General features: G+C 41.1%; 1 protein-coding gene across 1 annotated transcript; it reads left to right on the forward strand.

Moving 5' to 3' along the window:
- Positions 1-150: 150 nt before the first annotated feature.
- Positions 151-17,947, forward strand: poc1bl (POC1 centriolar protein homolog B (Chlamydomonas), like). The gene is made up of 11 exons (XM_040021011.1): positions 151-313; positions 3,146-3,598; positions 5,454-5,623; positions 6,908-7,097; positions 7,243-7,428; positions 8,858-8,975; positions 12,200-12,376; positions 13,782-13,913; positions 14,805-14,915; positions 16,108-16,260; positions 16,343-17,947. Exons 2-11 carry the CDS (start codon positions 3,213-3,215, stop codon positions 16,472-16,474), a joined length of 1,755 nt encoding a protein of 584 aa, XP_039876945.1. The 5' UTR covers positions 151-313; positions 3,146-3,212; the 3' UTR covers positions 16,475-17,947.
- The last annotated feature ends 125 nt before the right edge of the window (positions 17,948-18,072 follow it).

Here is an 18,072-nt window from a genome sequence, read left to right on the forward strand (position 1 = left end):
AATGGTTAATGATACCATATATAAACATATACTTCTGTACATATAAAGATGTTTTTTTAATGTTTTATACCTATGTATACTTATTGTTAAACTCCTGTCATTGTTGGACTTTTATTTTGAAAGGTTACGGCGGAACCGCTGTGGTTTTTCAGTTTGTCTTGACAGAGGTCAGAAACCCAGTGTGGAAGAAAGGATGTGGGTATGCTGACATCTGCAAGCCAGAGGTTTGAGTGTGAGAAGACCGCAGCCAGGCTGACAGACAACGGCCTCAACCCTTTCGAAGTAACTCCGAGACATGTAACTTGTTGCGAAGGTAAACTCAACACAAGCTAACCTCGTCTTTCTTCACAGAAATGCTCTCCCAGCTACAATGTGTCGTCAAGTTCAAAGTACAGTTTGTCTGTTGACGATGTCGATAAAATCTATTTGCGCTCCTCACTCGTTTAGCAGTAATTAAACTTAAAAAACTTTGGCACCACGACTAATGTGGACTTTCTTTGAAAGTAGGAAGAGGTTGTCATTTAGCCTCTAGTAGCTGCTAATTCAAGTGGAGGCTTTGTAGAAAGTTGAGGTTATTCTTCCCACACAAACATTCACATACACACACGCGCGCGCGCTGCTGCTGCTGTGCTATGCGTGTGTTTAATGCGACCTTCATCCAGGGGGGTCAGCGGAGGCTTTTGCTCTCTCTGCTGACTGTACGACTAGTTAGGAGCCAAACACTGATTTAGTTTGACAGATCCGGAGACCTGTTGCTGAACTTGCGTGTTACGACTGCAGCTTTCGAGACAGGCGCTCTCTCCACTGCTATTTCTCTTTTCCTCAAAGCTCCCCTTTCCTCATAAATACAAATTAAGATAAAAGTTTGATCATCAGCTAGGCCGTAGGGAGAGAGATGGCAGTGTTAGGGGTTTACTCGAGATTTACTTTTGCTTTCATTTGGAGCACCTCTCAGCTTTAATAAAGCGAGGGGGGGGGAGCGTTGTTTTAAAGTGTGTTTCAAGTGTGTTTGGGTTTGTTTGTGTGTCAGAGACAACTGTTAAATTAAGCCTGCCATCATCACTCATCCCACCCAGGCTCCTTTCTGTCAGTACCATATACACAGAGTGCAGCTGAGAGCTGCTTGTGTTGCTCCGATGAGTCAGTGATCCCTGTCTTCTTAAAATGAAATAGAGCCAGTTGGTTGGTGGGGAAGAGTTGCTGTGCTTTGTCAAGCATTGTTTGTGTAACCTGTTCAGCTAGTGCCTCTTGGATATTACACCATTTACAGCTATTTGTCGTTTCTGGACTGGTTGACAAGGAAATGAAGCGTGCAATGTATGCAGTACATAGTGTTCATTCCAGGCTGACCGTGGAGAGAAGTCGGGGCTTCATGACATCAGAATTTTAAGTGACTCTAACATAGAGTCTTATTTTATCAGCTATTGACCCATCCTTTCACTGCTCTCTGGGTGGGACATGCAGCAGAAAATGCACCCCAGGAAACCAATGTTATCCCTCGTCTCCCTTCTTTTTGTGTGTTTTTGTTTCATGACCAAAAAGCAGGTCAGGATTAACGTTGCATCTTAGCCCTCTGCCCCCATCCTGCTTGATCCAAGCAGCTGCCCTGGGTAAGGCTATCAGATTCAGAGAGAGTGGAAGGTGTGATGGACTGCTAATAAAAGGGGGTTTTGTTTGCAGGCGTCTCCATTTTGAAACCTCAGGAGTCCAGAGTTCTCTGGCCACAGCCCAGACTGGAGTGAAAAGGCTGCGCTGCTGCCTTGAAGGACTCCCATTGGCAATTGAGTTTCTTTTTTACTCTGCACTGCGGATGCGTGCACTCTTTGATTTTTCTATTTGCTTTTAAAGCATTTCCTCAAAGGCCATTTTAAGCCAAGCTTTTCTCATAATTTGCATTTTTCTTCTGGTAAAAGTTGGAAATAACCATCATTAGCCTGTTCTGTGAGGAGGGAGAAGCCCTGCTGTGGTGTGTGGGACTGTGTATGTATGTGTGTGTGTGAATCATTATTGCCACTAAGCCTGTCTGACATTAGCTGGCACTACGGCAAATGGCACCCTGCTCTAATATTAATGCAACACAATTATGTGATTACATCCAGATCAGTGTCAACATAGCTAAGTGGTCTGTTTTTACCACAGGCTTCTTGTAGCTTTTGGCAGGCTAAGCCAATGCAAATGTCAAAACTGCTGTCTTTATGTACCAATAAACCCGGGCAAATCCTGTTTTTCAATAAAGCCAAAAAATAACATTTTTTTCCTATTCCAATTGTTTGTTTGTTTTTTTATGTTTTTTAAGGTTTCTTCCAATCAGCCTTGAATTTGGCTGAGTAGAAGAGAACACAAGTCTTAAAATGAGAAATCCTTCAAAAGACCAAGTTCTTAAAAAATCAAGTCTTTTAAAAGGTTTCCTAGTTAACAATGAATTAAACCCAAATCTAAACAAAAGGCATGCTTAAACCTGGCTGTTTGACCAATGTCTTTAAGTATGTGTTTTCTGCTTTGCTGCAAATATGTGTCATATATGTTTAGGGTATTCAAAAATGAAAAGGAAGGAAAATTATAAAAGGTGAAAGTTTAAAAGACTTGATATAACTTTTGGATTTAGGGGAAAAAAATCTGACTGTATATGAGGCACAGATGTGAGAAACATTTCTGGTAAGACTCAGTGCGATTCACTGGGAATAAAACAGCTCAGTTTTAATTAATTTTATCAGGCTGACATATCTCTCGTTGGAGTGCATCACAGACTTAATTTATTCAGCACATTGCCGTGTGAGCCATAATTTAGCCTCTTCCATCTTTGCAATTTGTATTTAATGAGCATCTTAATGTGGCCCTGAGCATGCAAGCATATTTATGATGTCGGTGTTGATTACCGCTGGTCTGGTCAATGGGAGCGATGTCCTCAGGGCACTTGTGCATTTAGAGGCAGATACGATCTTTCGTGGATGTAAGCGTTTAGATTAAGAACTTGGGTTCTTACTTGATTAAGCCTTATCTAATGGGAGAGCTTTGTTGAGATGAGTTCCGATAGTCTGCTCCTGTCAGCGGTGTTTCTCAGCCGCCTCCTTTTGTGGTTTGCTTTAAAATGTGACATAAAATGTGTGTGATTATAAACTTTTGTCTATTTCTTTCTTTCCTCCAGAGGCTTGTGTCCTGTAAGGGCACCCTGAAGCTCAGCCTGTCACTGTCCTTCCTTGGTGGTTCCTGTCATGAGGGGGCGTGTTTCTCGAAAGCTGGGCTTGCTGGCCAAGGCTGGTTTCCTCCTGTGGGTGCTGTGGCTTGGCTATCTGCTGTTGGAGCGCTCCTCTTTCCCTTTCTCTTCCTCTGTGGAGGATGAGGTTAAAGACCAAAATCTTAAGGAACGACAGCTGGTCTCAGAGGAGAGTGGGAATGATGAGCAGCTGGCTAGGCCTCTGTACATTAAACCACCACCAGACAACAATGCACCAGGGGAGTGGGGCCGGACCACACACCTCAACCTGAGCCCTGAAGAAAAGAAGCAGGAGCAGGACAGTGTGGAGCACTACGCCATCAATATTTATGTCAGCGACAAGATCTCCCTCCATCGGCACATCCAGGACCACAGGATGAAAGAGTGAGTACAGAAAAAACAAGAATAATCCATTAGTTACTTACTGAGTGATGGCATCTGACAACCAGTCGAAAGAAAACTCACTTAAATTGTTTTTTTTTTAATGCTTTCTATTTTCCTTGCTAATACGCGAGGCCTTGAATATTGCCCGGAGCATCTTCAGTGCTACAACGGTTACAAATGACTCAGTAGAGATTAAGTTGAACTCTTTACTGGAATCACGTTTTCACTGACAGTTAGAGACAAGCATGAAGGCTCGTGTGATCCAGTGCAGGGCTTGGTGAAGTTGTTGTAAGAGGCTTTTTGGCTGAATTGATTCATTTCATCCTCGGTTGTTGTCAGCAGCTGAAATACACCGTGTGATGTCTTTTATTAGCAGTTTCTCCTTCGGCCCTTTGGCCTTTTGTCTCTTCGCTTACTGCCTCTCATGCTAATGAAACCCAGATGTTGCATCAGCATCAACTTGGCGAGAACCGTCATTCGATTGTGTAAAGGCCGTGTGTTTGTTTCAAATGCCCTGGAGTATATTTGTAAAGCATTATAGATTATTTCTAGCATCAAATTTGCAATCACAGCTAAATACAATTGTTCTATTTATGCTCATTGAACACCCCAAGCTAAATGTTATTTAAACTGGAGCTGGAAAAATGAGTCTCATGGGTCACCTAGGTGTAACTGGAGTAACCCTTGTCACCACTGGGACACATACACACAAAGATGCTCTCGCTGGGTGGAGGAAAATGTCTCAGTGGCTGAAAGTAACTCCTTGTAACGATGGGTGATGTGGGCCTAGCAGTGGCAGAGGGACATTTGACGAGTGCAGATGTGACACAGGATGCAGCAGTGCTCTGGGTGTTTTCTGTATGAACATATTATATATTTATGCACTTGTTTTGTTGTTATGTCAGCTGATATACTTCCGCTGCTTGTCAGATAACATGCCGTAGGACTAAATTATGGCCACGACTGGCTGTTATTACACTCAGTAAGATCTGAGAACAGTAAATTCTCATTCTTCTTGTCAGACTGCTCCAGATGCGCTAGTCTTTTTGTTTGGCTTTAGGGCTTGTAAATCTGTAAGCAAATGGGTCATGTCCTCCCAGGTTTATTCATTTTGAAGTGGTGTATATGTTTGTTGTAGTTCTGCACCTAGTCCATTACTATTTTCCCGTTTCCTCCAGCAGGTGTTTTTTTTTTTTTTTTTTTAGCGGATTAGCTTTAGGCTCTCTTGAGATGAAACTGCAGCACTATAAACACAGTGCTTCTGAGGGGAGGGCGAAGTAGCTCATTTGATTTGTTGTGTCCAACTCACTTCCAGCAATGTCATATTTGTAAATTGGAACTCTGGCTACAAAATTGCTAAAAATCTGTGCCAATTTTGTGCTTTCACAGTCTTGAGCTTACAGAAACATTTCACCATTTTTGTTTTTTGTGTTTCTCCTGACTTTCTGTGTCATATTTTGCTCTCTCTTTCTCCAGTTTCCAGCTTTTGATTTTTCACTATTTCTCCTCGCTTTCTGTTTGGTCCCAATTTTTTCTTTCTTTTTTTTCACCCCCCCCCCCGTCATCTCTCCCAGAGCGCTGCTGTGGTATGTTGCTCATTGGTGTAATACGCTCCCTACCCCCATCCATATTTCTGCTTCTCTTTATTGTTTTAATGAGTGCCATCTGGATTAGGACCAGAAGCCTCCTCCTGCCACACTTGTCGCTGAGCCTGCTCTGGCCATATGAAAAATAATTTCATGCTTGTATGAGTTCATTTACAGTGCTCTTGTGTCTCCATGAAAATACAGTAAACTAAAGCTTGTGTCAACTCTGTCTCTCCCTCCACCCACACAAACACACTTGCATGCCTCAGATGCCGAAGTAAGAAGTTTGACTACCGACATTTACCTACCACCTCTGTGATCATAGCCTTCTACAACGAGGCCTGGTCCACCCTGCTGAGGACCATTCACAGCGTGCTGGAAACCACGCCTGCCGTCCTCTTGAAAGAGATCATCCTCGTCGATGACTTCAGTGACCGAGGTTTGTAAGCGTGTGTAATTTTGTCTCTGTACAAGTAAAATGTTGTCATACGAGCTGTGCAACAAAGATGACTGACAGCCTCGGCCTAGTTTAGTAAACCAGTTGAACCAAACCTCATTTGCGTGCCGCTTTGATTTTGGCACAGTGACAAAGTACAAAAGACGATTCAAGAAGGAGCCTGCTATATATAGAAATAAAGATGCTGTCTATAGTGGGATGAATAGTGAATGCCTTTGAATAGAGCAATTAGAAAAAAAACAGTCCTGAAACAAGTCCTGACACATTTCCTGTCCTGAAAATATTCCCAGAGCAGATAAATCTGCTCAGGAAGGATAAGAAATTTAAAACTTGGCCAGGTAATTAAATTTTTTTTAAAAAAAGTTGTGTTTAAAATTGTGATTGTGTGAGTTTGTTTCCAGTAAATTTTGTTATTTTGTCATTTAAGAACAAAGCAATATAAATCTTTAGCCAGCATCTTTGTAAGCAAGTCAGGAACTTAAGCAGGAACGTTTGGACCTCAGGAACAGCACAACAGTAGCAAAACAGTCTACACTCTGCATCTGCCCCCTGGCTTTTGGGGTGCTTTCAGTCACATCTTGCAGTTTTCATCAGTAAATGGATCGTCTGCTGACTTGTGCTGACTCTAAGAATGATACTACTACACCTCAGAAACTGGATATAGGAGGTGCTTGATGTCTGTCTGTCTTAATGGAATTAGTATTTGGTCACAGCAAGTCTAGTCTGTGCGGATCAGAGACATTACACCATAAAGATGACCTCAGTGAGCACTGAGTTGCAGTGACATCATTTCCTTTCCTCCAGCCACTCTGACCAATTGGAATGTTAGACATGCCACTCCTAAACCAGACAGCTGGCTGCTGGAGGAGTGACAGCTTTCCCCTTTAAAGCTGGCTAAACCGGATCTAGCGTATCAAGTTTTAGTGTTGACGTGTGTTTAAAACTGCATGAATCACCTACTACTATTTTTGATACCAGCGTTGCCTCAATAAACATGATAAATGTGCAATAAAACAGGGTGCTGGTATTTCCCAAATCATCAGGGACTAGTATGCAGTTCTGTAGGTAATGACGCATGGTGAGCAGCCAATAAAACACAAATGAAGGAGTAATAAGTTGGTGACAAGATGATTGTTTTGTGTCAAGAGCTGATGAACATTTCACTTCATAATCCATAAATATAGAAGTACCTGTGTGTCTGTCCACTTGTTTTAATACTAAATCATTTGATATCATGATTTCTTTGTGTTTGCATTACAAAAATAGGCTACCTGAAATCCAAGCTAGCCGACTACATCAGTGATCTGCAACGTGTGCGTCTTATCCGCACCAACAAAAGGGAGGGGCTGGTTCGTGCACGTCTCATTGGCGCCACCTATGCCACCGGTGACGTGCTGACATTTCTTGACTGCCACTGTGAGTGTGTTCCTGGCTGGATTGAGCCTCTGTTGGAAAGGTGCCTAAATACATTTTTAACAACCTTATCCGAAAAAGGAAGAAATTGTTTTTAAGCTTTAAGACTCACATTGAATCAACTTTTCTTCCCCCCTTCTTTTCATTTTTTCCTGCCACCCTCCTTTCTGCCTGTTATGGTCTCTTAGGATTTCTGAGAATGCGAGTACCATCGTGTGCCCTGTGATCGACACCATCGACTGGAACACGTTTGAGTTTTACATGCAAACAGATGAGCCAATGATCGGAGGATTTGACTGGAGACTCACCTTTCAGTGGCACTCTGTCCCTGAAATGGAACGCAAGAGGCGCAAGTCTCGCATCGACCCCATCAGGTAACAGTATGGTACTTTCCAAGGCCTACTGTCATGAGATATCACTTTATCAGCTTGACACATGTCAGTGAAGAGATCCCCCAAAGAAAAAGCATCGTGGCTGTTTTTTTTAAAGGAGGATTTCATTTACTCAAGATTAACATGCAACACTGAATGGCCAGAGTAATATGAAACTAGATAGACCACTGTTAAGTGAGGTAACAGAGACTGTTTTAACTGTATTGAGACCAGTAGTGTTTGTATTCATAGTCATTCCCCAAATGCCCATTTTGAGTCAGGAGAAATCCTCACTGTGTGATTGATCTTTAAAACACTGGGAAATCCATTATGCTTCCTGCTACCTTATCATTTTCTCATAGCCTCAGTTAATCAACTTGTCTATATTCTCGTCCTCCCATCTCTTTGCTGCATTTGACACCACTGACACAACATTTTAATACAGGTAAAAAAACACTGATATTAAATTAGCCTCACCAGGACAGTTTAGTTTGTATTCATCAGTTTCCAGTTTGTCTTATGTGCACAATTTCCTAAACAGTTAATGTAGTTGGTTTTGCTAAAACAGTTGAATAAAAGTTAAAAGTCTGCAATTACAAAAATTACAAAAGTCCTGTCATTATCCAGAAACGTATGGACTTAATTATAGCTTTTTTTAACTTCTAAGCTGGACTATTTACACTTGTTAATATCAAGATGTCGCAGCAGTTCTCTTATAAGCTTTCAGATAATCAGAATAAAGCATAAGAAATGATATATCTCCCAAATTATCTTAATGTCATTGGCTTCCTCATTGGTATACTCCTCACACATAAAGCCTTTAATGAACCCAAACCCCACCATATCTTAAGGACAGTGGTACCGTTTTATCCCAGTAGAGCACTCTGCTGCCAGAGGGCAGGTTCACTTGTGGTTCTTAGAGCCTTCGACTATAAACCTCTTTCCTGGGGAACCAGCTCCCTATTTAATTCAGAGACTGGCACTAGCTCCACTTTTAAGGTGTTTTGAACCTTATAGTTTGCTAGGAAACCCTAAACCATCCATATGTCAGTCTCTGCAAATATGCATGGATTTGGTTGGAACTGATTGGATTCATTGAGTGAAAGGTTACATACCGATGTTCACTTGTATGACACTGTTACAGTTCAGTAACGTTGTATCTTCTGTTCCATAATTTGTGTTATTTTTCTCCCTGTCATCTTTTTTTCTGTCCCTTTCTGTAATTTTTGTTTCACCCCAACTGCTCAAGGTAAATGGCTGCCCTCCTTAAGCCTGTTTCAGCCAGACATTTCTTCCTGTTGAAGGAAGTTTTTTTTTTTTTCTCCCCACTATCGTCAACTACTTGCGCAGAGGGAATCGCTGAGTTTTTCTGTGTAACGGGATTGAACATGGCCATGATAAAAATGATCTTGTTTTTCTTGTATTCTCACAGGTCTCCTACTATGGCTGGGGGATTATTTGCTGTTAGCAAGGCCTACTTTGAGTATCTGGGCACGTATGACATGGGCATGGATGTGTGGGGAGGAGAAAACCTGGAGCTCTCTTTCAGGGTGAGTTAATTTTCCATCACTCAGAATCACAGTGAAGTGTCTGCTTAGCCCCCACAGGGCCACTTAATCGATATTAGACCTGAGTGGTTCTTTTAAAACATTTTGCGAAAGACTCACTAATCTGAGTTGCTTTGTTACCAGATCCAGACAAACCATATCTTTACTCAGCTTTTTTTACTGCGATAGAGAGCAGAGAGAAAGATCATTAAATTTAGTTGGAAAATGTTTATCCTGTGCCCGCTGGTGCGTAGTTGGCGTGAGTCAGTGTCAGATCACAGTCAGTCAGGGTATGTGAAACTGCAGCCTTATATTGGCTGATACCTTGTTGTGATGTTGGTGTCACTTTTCACTTGCTGGCGTCAATCAAGCTGGCACAGATTTTAAGCAGGAGCATGCAAGATTAGGAATGTAAATTGTGTGTGTATGATTTATAGTGTGTATTTGTCTGCATTGTGAAGAAGAATGGGCTGTTCAGCTGAGTGATATGTTATGCATGTGGAAACAAAAATGCCTCTCACCGGGACTTTTTCCCATACATAATTTATGTTTAGTGAATTGGTTTCTAGGTCTCTTTTTTTTGGAGTGCTGAAAAATAGTGGTGCGGCGTAAAATGCTTTCTGAATTAAGATGGAAAGGACTGTCTTGCATTAGCTGTTTGCCTATGGACATATGATAATGGCTTTGCCTTGTGTAGGAGGCGGTAGAGTGGATCATTTACTAATCACAAGGTCAGTATTTTGATCTCTGGCACCTCCAACCTGCATGTCAAATTATCTTTAGGTAAGAAACTGAACCCCAATGCGGAGTGCGAGTGTGGGAATTAAAAAAGCACTTAGGTGAATGTGTGGGTAAATGTAAATAAGACTTGTGTAGAAAAGCACTAAATCAATACCAGACCATTTCTTTAAGGATGTTAATCTTTTGTTCGATCAATGGTGAACGATCCAGCCATTAATGTAAGGTAAAAAGATATTGTCTGTGTAGGTTCTAGTATAAATGCAGCTGTATGACTCACAAAAGTATGTGTTGAACCTTTGTGGTAAGATTGATAAAGCACAGTTTCTTCATTCAGATAATCCCTGTAGTAGATCTTGTTTTGTAATCTTTGTTTAAAAGGAACATCAAGACAATACCTTTTGATTAGCGTTGTCTCATGCTTTCTTGCTTTGTGGTAGATCTTTGTTCTGTTTTCACTGAGATATTTGAATGCTAATCAATAAAAAATCAAATCAAAGACAAGGTGGACCGATACACATAAAGTTAAACAGAATCATGTGGCGACCAACAGCTTACAGATACAGCACATGCCCAGTGCACCAACCTTACACCAACTAACAGCAGCAACTGTGCGGCTTACCACCACCTCTGTTTTTTCCCCATGACCTGTCTCTCTCAAGCTGTTCCTATAATATAAGGACTTAAAAATAATGTTAAGAAGCTGAATCACCATTTTGGTAATATTTGATACAAAACTGTGCACAGTGTTATTGTCAAAACACACCACAATAGACTTGTTTCACAGCAGCCATTTGACAAAAAGTAGTAGTCAAACACAGGTGTTACTACTGCAGTCATGACGGTTCTGATCTGTTTCAGTGTTGAGCCCTCATTAAGGCGATTAGTAACAGCTGTCTTTGCCCACGATTTCATGTCATAATGGCTGCTGGGAAAAAGATCCATTGTGGATGATGCAGTCTAAAAAAGAAAAAACTTACACAGGTGTCAAAGGCCGAGATTGAAGATGGTTGAGGTCCATTAGGTCAAATGTACAGGAAATAGGTGGCCCAAGTGTTAGTAATCCCCCAACCCTCCCCTGTCCCACATGTGAAGGGTCTCCATGTGGTCTATAATCGTTTACCAGTAGTGAGGTGAAGCTGGTAATGTTTTTACTTTGTGAGTTTTTGCAAAATGTTGTTTTGGAAAAATCTTCAGCAGTGGAAACAACCTTCACAGGCACCTTTGATAAATCTTTATATGTCTGCCTGTGGACAGGTATTTCCGTTTCCCATTACTCAAATTTTACATTCTCGACTCCTTTTCCTTGCATCTTAATCCTTCCCACTAAAGATGTGAGGAGGAAAGGACACGAGGATCAAGGAGCTGAGGCAACAGGTGTTTTAACAATATGAGACATCCTTGCCTTGGAGCCTCATTTTAACTCAATGTCAGTTTAATCCAAGATGTGGCAAAGCTGGGTCGTAAATTGTTTTGTTATAGCCCAACCGCTGCTGCATTTTTATGACTGCAGGTGTAACAGTGTTCATGATGTTTTATGTTACCGGCTACTTTTGATTAAATTTGCAATATGGCTCATTTTAATCACACATAAGAAGTGAAGGGCAGACTGTTTGATCATCCGCTGAAAGAAATGTATGAATAAAAAAAGACTGGTTGTTTAAAAGTGTCCTCTTCCTACTATTGTTTACATATTCTACCTGAGTAGCGTGGGTTTTTTTATACATTGAAGGTAAAAATACTCTAGCAAAGAAAAAACTTGTGCATTCTTGATTATAGCTCCTCCAGCAACCCTCCTCTCTTGTCTGTCTTCCTTCCTTCCCTGTAGGAATTGAGGCGTCCTTCAACAAGGCACACTGAGATTAATTTCCAGGTCGCAGGCAGGACGATGAAGGGCAGAGAAGACATAAATTAGGGAAAAGACAAAAGTAACACAAGCATGCAAAGCATGCAGTCGCCTGACATGTGTGTAAGGCTGAGTTCGAAGATAGGTGTGATAACCCATGAATACTGAGAACATGCGTTACTGGTGGGGCACACATCTCACACCCATCTATGGTTTAAGTACTAGATAAAGATACTTGCATGAGAGAGAAATACGTTACAAAATAAAAACAATTAGAGGCATCAGGTGAGAGGGACACTTGCTCCGTCGCACTTTACTTTTAGCCCAGTTTACACAATGTTTGTGCTTGGGCTGCTCAGCAGCCATCTTTCTACTTGACCTTAATTTTCCTGACAAACACAATCCTGGAAACGTGATTGTGTTTGTTTTTTTACTCGTGTTGTGAGCACGTTAACATATTGAAGAAATTTCACTTGAAATGAGGTAACATTAACATTTGAGATCTGTGGACTCCACTAAAGAGTTTGTTTTAATATTTGTATTTTTTTTTATTTCTTGATTGTTGTTGTGACACAGTTGTTATCTAGAAAGGTGCTTTAAAAATACATTTTACTTTACTTACTTACATATCTGCCACCCTTAGGTGTGGCAGTGTGGGGGCAGCCTGGAGATTCATCCCTGCTCGCACGTGGGACATGTGTTCCCTAAAAAAGCCCCTTACGCGCGGCCCAACTTCCTCCAGAATACTGTCCGAGCTGCAGAGGTCTGGATGGACTCTTACAAAAAGCACTTCTACAACAGGAACCCTCCAGCCAGAAAGGTAAGACACTTTGCATGTTTCATGCACTGATATGTTGTCACACTATCCAGCACCATGTGTAGACAGTAAATTGGATAGTTATTTTTGGTGTCAGATTTAGATGATTCATCTAACTGCCCCCTGTAGGTGTGGATATAAGATCAGTATCTGACTGAGTGGGTTAGGTGTATTGAGGTACTGAGGCTGTTCACATGTGTGTGTATGGTGTGAGTGCTGTGCCTCTCAGGTTCTGAGTATTGGGCACCATTAAAGATTCATGTATCTCAGTTTCAACTATCTGAAAAAAGTGCATTATTAATGTCAGGGATCTTTGATCAAACAATAAATTACCTGGTCAGGGGAGATTGAACACAGCACAGACCAAGATCATCAGCTCCAAGTCTATTACGTTGCTGTCATAATTTGTCATGCAGCTATAGAGCGATAGATGTGTGACTAGTTTGATTAATGAGTTATATAATTTTCATTGAATACATTTAATCATGTTGATATTCCAACTTTTCTTTACACTTTTCTAAAGAAAGAATAGCTGTTATAAATGTATTTTTTTATAAGGAATTATTGTTTTATGTTGTTTTTTTTTGTTCATTTATTTTAAATATTTTGTCTTGTTAATTTTGAGATTGAAAGCACAATGCAGTAAGGATCATAAAGAAAAAGTACTCAATAGATCAGAAATCTTAGGATTGAATTAGTTTAGTGTGTGCATGTTAGGCGGTCTTGTTATAATCCATCCTCAAACATGCCAAAGGAATAACTCTAGACTCCTAGGGTAGACTTCACGCCTTAGCAAACACAGCTATTTAAAACATGCACTGTTGGCAATAACCTGCTAGTTGGCTTCCTGAGATTCTTATTTGAACTCGATTTTTGGAGTTACAGGAGCCGGATTCACCTCTCAAATCCAGGATGTAAATATTTGCTTTAAAAGTCTAACTGTGTCCTTTATAAAAACACCCATCAATTGTGTTGTCAAAAATCTTATGTAAATTGTATGTACAAAAGTAATGGGCCCTGAGAATCAGTTTAACTCACAAGGTTGAGCAGACATGTACTGTAAGGCTAATAAAGCCTAAAAATGCTCCAAATTTGCTTAAAAAATAATGCTCTGCTGAGCTCCAAACACCCTCTGGCATTAACATCTACAGAAAAACTGTACAAGGAACTTCATTGCATGGTTTCCAGTAGCTCCTGTAGGTGTAATGTGTTAGTGACCCAGTAGTTTTGTCCATACAGTGTATATTTAAAGAAAAGTGTGCATGCTCTAATGATTAAAATGTAGCTGCAATGTATAAATAAAGCGATACTGTCCATAAATGTACATTCTCCTAAATTAAACTCTCCTAAATCTAACCAGCTTTTTCACCCACAGCAGTGACTCATGCATTGTGTGGTTGCTTCACAGGAGAAATATGGGAATATTTCAGAACGGCTACTTTTGAGGGAGAAGCTGAAATGCAACAGCTTTGAGTGGTATCTGAAGAACATCTATCCTGAACTACATGTACCCGAGGACAGGGAGGGCTGGCATGGGGCTGTAAGTGTCTCCTTTTCAGATGCTGTGTCTGAATTCTGTTATTGATCCTGTTAGTGCAAGATTAATTATTTAGTTTTTGGACTGATGGCAGATCTTGTTGTGATTTATAAAAGACAGCAATGCGGCTGTGTCTTCATTCATCATTCAAGTGTGAAACAAAAGTATTCGGGTGAGACGTGATATGAGAAAACTCCGTTGAAAGTGGGAAGGCTTTGAAATCCATTTGACTGGGCTCAAGACCTTTCTAATTCAGACATCTGGTGAAGTCTCCTGTTATAAAATGCTTTACAGAAAAATTGCTCTTGGCTCAGTGTTGGATTTTAAAACAATTACATTTTAGCCACAGCAATGTCTCTGTTTTTTTTCTGAAGCGAAAAAGAAAATTCCCTCAAAGATTTCTTCTTTAGTTATAATGTCCAAAAATCCACCACCTGTCCACGTCGACACACATTTCCCAGTGACAGCTGTGAAGTCAAATGCTACAGCGAGGGCATCGTCCAAAATCTCAAATGTTCTGCTGTCAGAACTGTCTAAAATTTGCATGCACACCCACACTACAGGTACACGGTGACAAAACCTGAAAGAACGGCATTACTCAGACAAAGAAAAATTTACATTTTCTTATGAAACTATATATATATGTGTACTGACGTGGAAAATAAGCAAAATGGCAAAGGTTCAATTTGTTTTCGCTTCCTGGTGATATACCGTCATTTAATGATTTAATCAGATGACTGAATCCACCATCTTCAGGGGTGTTGCATCCTACGTGGCCTTAAAGTCTAACCTGCCAGCAAAGAATAAATCCAAGAAAATAAGAGTCCTCACAGGAATCGATAAACAGTGCCGCATTTCACTTGTTATTAATATTTACTGCTCTCTTCCTGCCAGGTGCGTAGCTCAGGAATACATTCAGAGTGCCTTGACTACAACGCTCCAGAGCACAGTCCCACAGGTTCCCAGATTTCTCTTTTCGGCTGCCACGGCCAAGGAGGCAACCAGGTACGTCAGGCATTTCAGTGTTTATTCTTTCTTGACACAATCCCACAGCTTCTCGTGGCCCCCGTGGGAGATATATCTTGAAATGTCAAGACTTTCTGCTAACCCCTAAAACAAGCTGCCACAGTTGATTCACACCAGAAAATTACTCTCTGCTGGTGTGTCCAACATGACTTGAATGTAATGAATGGAAAACTGAATGTGGTATTGCATCCACACATAGCTGGAAAAAAAGGTGCACATGAATCACAGGTGCTTTTTTTTTTTTTTTTTTTTTTTCCCCCAATTCCAGTAACGGCTGGTTTAGAAAGTACCAGATTATTTATCTGCGAGGATGTATATTTAATGTTGGAGTCAGACAATAGGCAGAACTTCTTTCTGTGGATCTTCAACCTGGCTGTTATCTCTGATTACCCCATTGATGCACCGCATCAGGTGTCCTCAGTCACAAAAAGCGCCATGTGTGACTGAAAATCAATGTTTGAATGGCTTCTCGGTGAAACAAAAACCTGAGGGCCCTTCACCACCTCCCTCCTGCCCCTTTCCCTGGCCCACATAAGAACCACGTTCCATTTAAAAGATACATGAGCCTCATGGGCAGAATGAATGGCACAGCCTGGATAAATAAGTTTGAAGCCAGAGACAGTGGACCCCGAGTAAGTCTTTTATTAGAAACGACCATAACGGGGCCCCAGTGCAACTGAAAGATGTATGAGATGTGAAGAAAAGGATGGGGAAGTATAAAGATTGATTACCTGACCCTCCGCTTAACGGGTAGCACAGGGAGCATTGCATCTTTTGTCCCACCGGACCAGGTTGTTGAAATGACACCAGAGGGGAAGAGTCGGGTTTGTGCTCATGTCTGCTTGATTGAAAGGGCCAAGGCCCCGTCTTTGCTCATGGGATCCCTCGACACACTCGCCGACGCATCATATAGTGCATTTATAGCCGTGGCGCAACAGCAGAGTAAAACGTCCTGTAATCCTAGTGGGTAAGAAAAAAAATACCAAACTGCACTAATTGGCTTTCTAAACAAAAGACAGATGTAGCTGAAGAAAGAAGAAGGAAAAGTTTTAATCTCTTAGTCTCTGCTTCTTTTCAGAGAAATGTGTGAATACAAGCTTGTGTCAGAGAAATACATTTTAACTGTAAATGGAGAAAAAATGGCCAAATAACTGTCTCTTTCTCTCTCCAGTACTTTGAATACACATCTCAAAAGGAGATCCGTTTCAACTCTGTGACAGAGCTGTGTGCCGAAGTACTGGAAGGACAGACCTCCATCGGAATGAGGCACTGCCCTCGTGATGAGGAAGTCAGACCTCACAGTCTCATCTGGGAGTTCAAAGAGGTAAGGGATTCATGAATGTGTGTGCCACAGGTTCACATTTTCCTGTAAACTGACTCCACGCTTTCAACTTCCAACCTTTCAGGACAGGACCATCTATCATCCACACTCAGACATGTGCGTGACAGCCTACCGCACAACGACGGGCCGCACGGATGCCCAGATGAGGCGCTGCGTCCCAGGGGACAAAACCCAGCAGTGGAAGTTTGAGTGGTAGTGGGAGGAAGCTAGATCGTAGCAGGGAACCTTAAGTGGCCTTCCGTGACCACAGTGCAAATACTGTAGCGGAGGTATGACCCCCGCTGCTCCCATTTCTGTTACTTTTCAAGTCTGCACTGAATGGAAATGGGGGGGAAAAAAGAAAAAAAAGAGGTGTCGGAGAAAGTCACTTTAAGCCAATGACTCACCCAGTCCAGTGCTTTTAAACCTTTGTGAATACCTACAGAGGTGAGGTCTTTTTTTAAAGAACACCAGCTGAATTTAAGACTTTTTTTGTTGTTGTTGCTTTCATCCAAGTGCCTCTACAGCCAGAGTGGAGTACACAGCACACCTGAAGTGTCATTGCCGTCTCGGGGTTTTGCAACAACTTGAAAGCAGCGAGATGTGTAGCACACGAAGCAGTGCCTTCAAAGAGATTAAAGCCAGTTTCTTGATCGGAAACATGATCGGAAAATCACCATGCACTATAGAATAATGCCTTAAAGTGCAATTAATATTGATTATTTTTATTATGTCCTCATATTTGTTTTTAAAAAAATTGTGAAAAACAGGCTGCTGGAAAACGATGGATTAGGAATGTAAGGTCGGCAGCGTTTCGCCCCAAACCCGCTGCTTCCTAACGTGCTCCATCATGTGAGAGGAAGGAGCTGTGGTCATACTAGACTGCCTCTCAATTCTAGCTTTTGTCTATGGAGCTAGTTTCGTGGTAGAATACCTTCTGAATGAGATTGGAAGTATTTATTAAAGTGTATTTTGCCTCAGATGGTTTATCGAGTTGACACGGATGTTGTGATCTATTCTCCCCTGTTGTGTTAAATTAAGAATACCCTCTAAACCCATCTGTCACTTTGCTTTTGAGAACCTGTCATCCCTCACAAACCCGTGCGTGCCGAAATGAAATGTGCCAGCGTATTTATTTAGAGCTTTTTCAATTCTATAAAACTACAAACAACACTCACTAGAGCCTGTTTTTTGTTTAGTCACAAGAATCCTTAAAGGGAGCAGCTCTGTGCCAGTTCTCTTAAGAGTCTTGTGTGTAAGCTGTACTTGAAACTACATCAAAAACACTCCTGTTAGGTTTTCTTTTCTTCTTTTTTTTCCACTCAAGACCACATTAGTGTTTCTACTGGGATCAAAGGACCAAGAGATTCAGTGAAACTGTTGGTAAAATGACTGGTGAATAGCATTTTTTTGCTATTCATTCCCACTGAATTACATTTGGTCTCAATGGCAATTTGAATTTATGAATATGTGATATTCAAACTAGTTGATAAATTGTGAGATGACTCCTTTTGTGTGTTAGCTTTGTAAATAATGCTTGGTTAAAGGGACCAGTAAAAACTACTGATGAGGCAAAAGGGAAGTTGATTACTTGATATGAAGAAGAGGTTGGACTGTTGGGGATGGGGAAGGATTTTTCTAAATAAAATGACTGCTGGGATGATTGAAAGAATAAAAGACTAACCACAAACACACGTGCCTTTTGTTTTACTCGCCTGCACAAACAGCGCATTGCACAGTTAAACTGTCAGGAATGAGGAAGAAGTTTTTTCGTTATATGAAATGCCAGGTGTAGCAAAAGGAGAAAAGTGTGAG

The sequence above is a fragment of the Simochromis diagramma genome, unplaced genomic scaffold (genome assembly GCF_900408965.1).
Source record: "Simochromis diagramma unplaced genomic scaffold, fSimDia1.1 OVJJ01000753.1, whole genome shotgun sequence".
Lineage (NCBI taxonomy): Eukaryota > Metazoa > Chordata > Actinopteri > Cichliformes > Cichlidae > Simochromis > Simochromis diagramma.

What these genes read in the sequence shown, in the direction of transcription:
- poc1bl (XM_040021011.1), top strand. Translation starts at nt 3,213, where the DNA reads ATGAGGGGGCGTGTTTCTCGAAAGCTGGGCTTGCTGGCCAAGGCTGGT. An exon ending in CGATGACTTCAGTGACCGAG is followed by an intron (nt 5,624 to 6,907) that starts GTTTGTAAGCGT and finishes TTACAAAAATAG; the next exon opens with GCTACCTGAAATCCAAGCTA. An exon ending in GGGAGGGCTGGCATGGGGCT is followed by an intron (nt 13,914 to 14,804) that starts GTAAGTGTCTCC and finishes TCTTCCTGCCAG; the next exon opens with GTGCGTAGCTCAGGAATACA.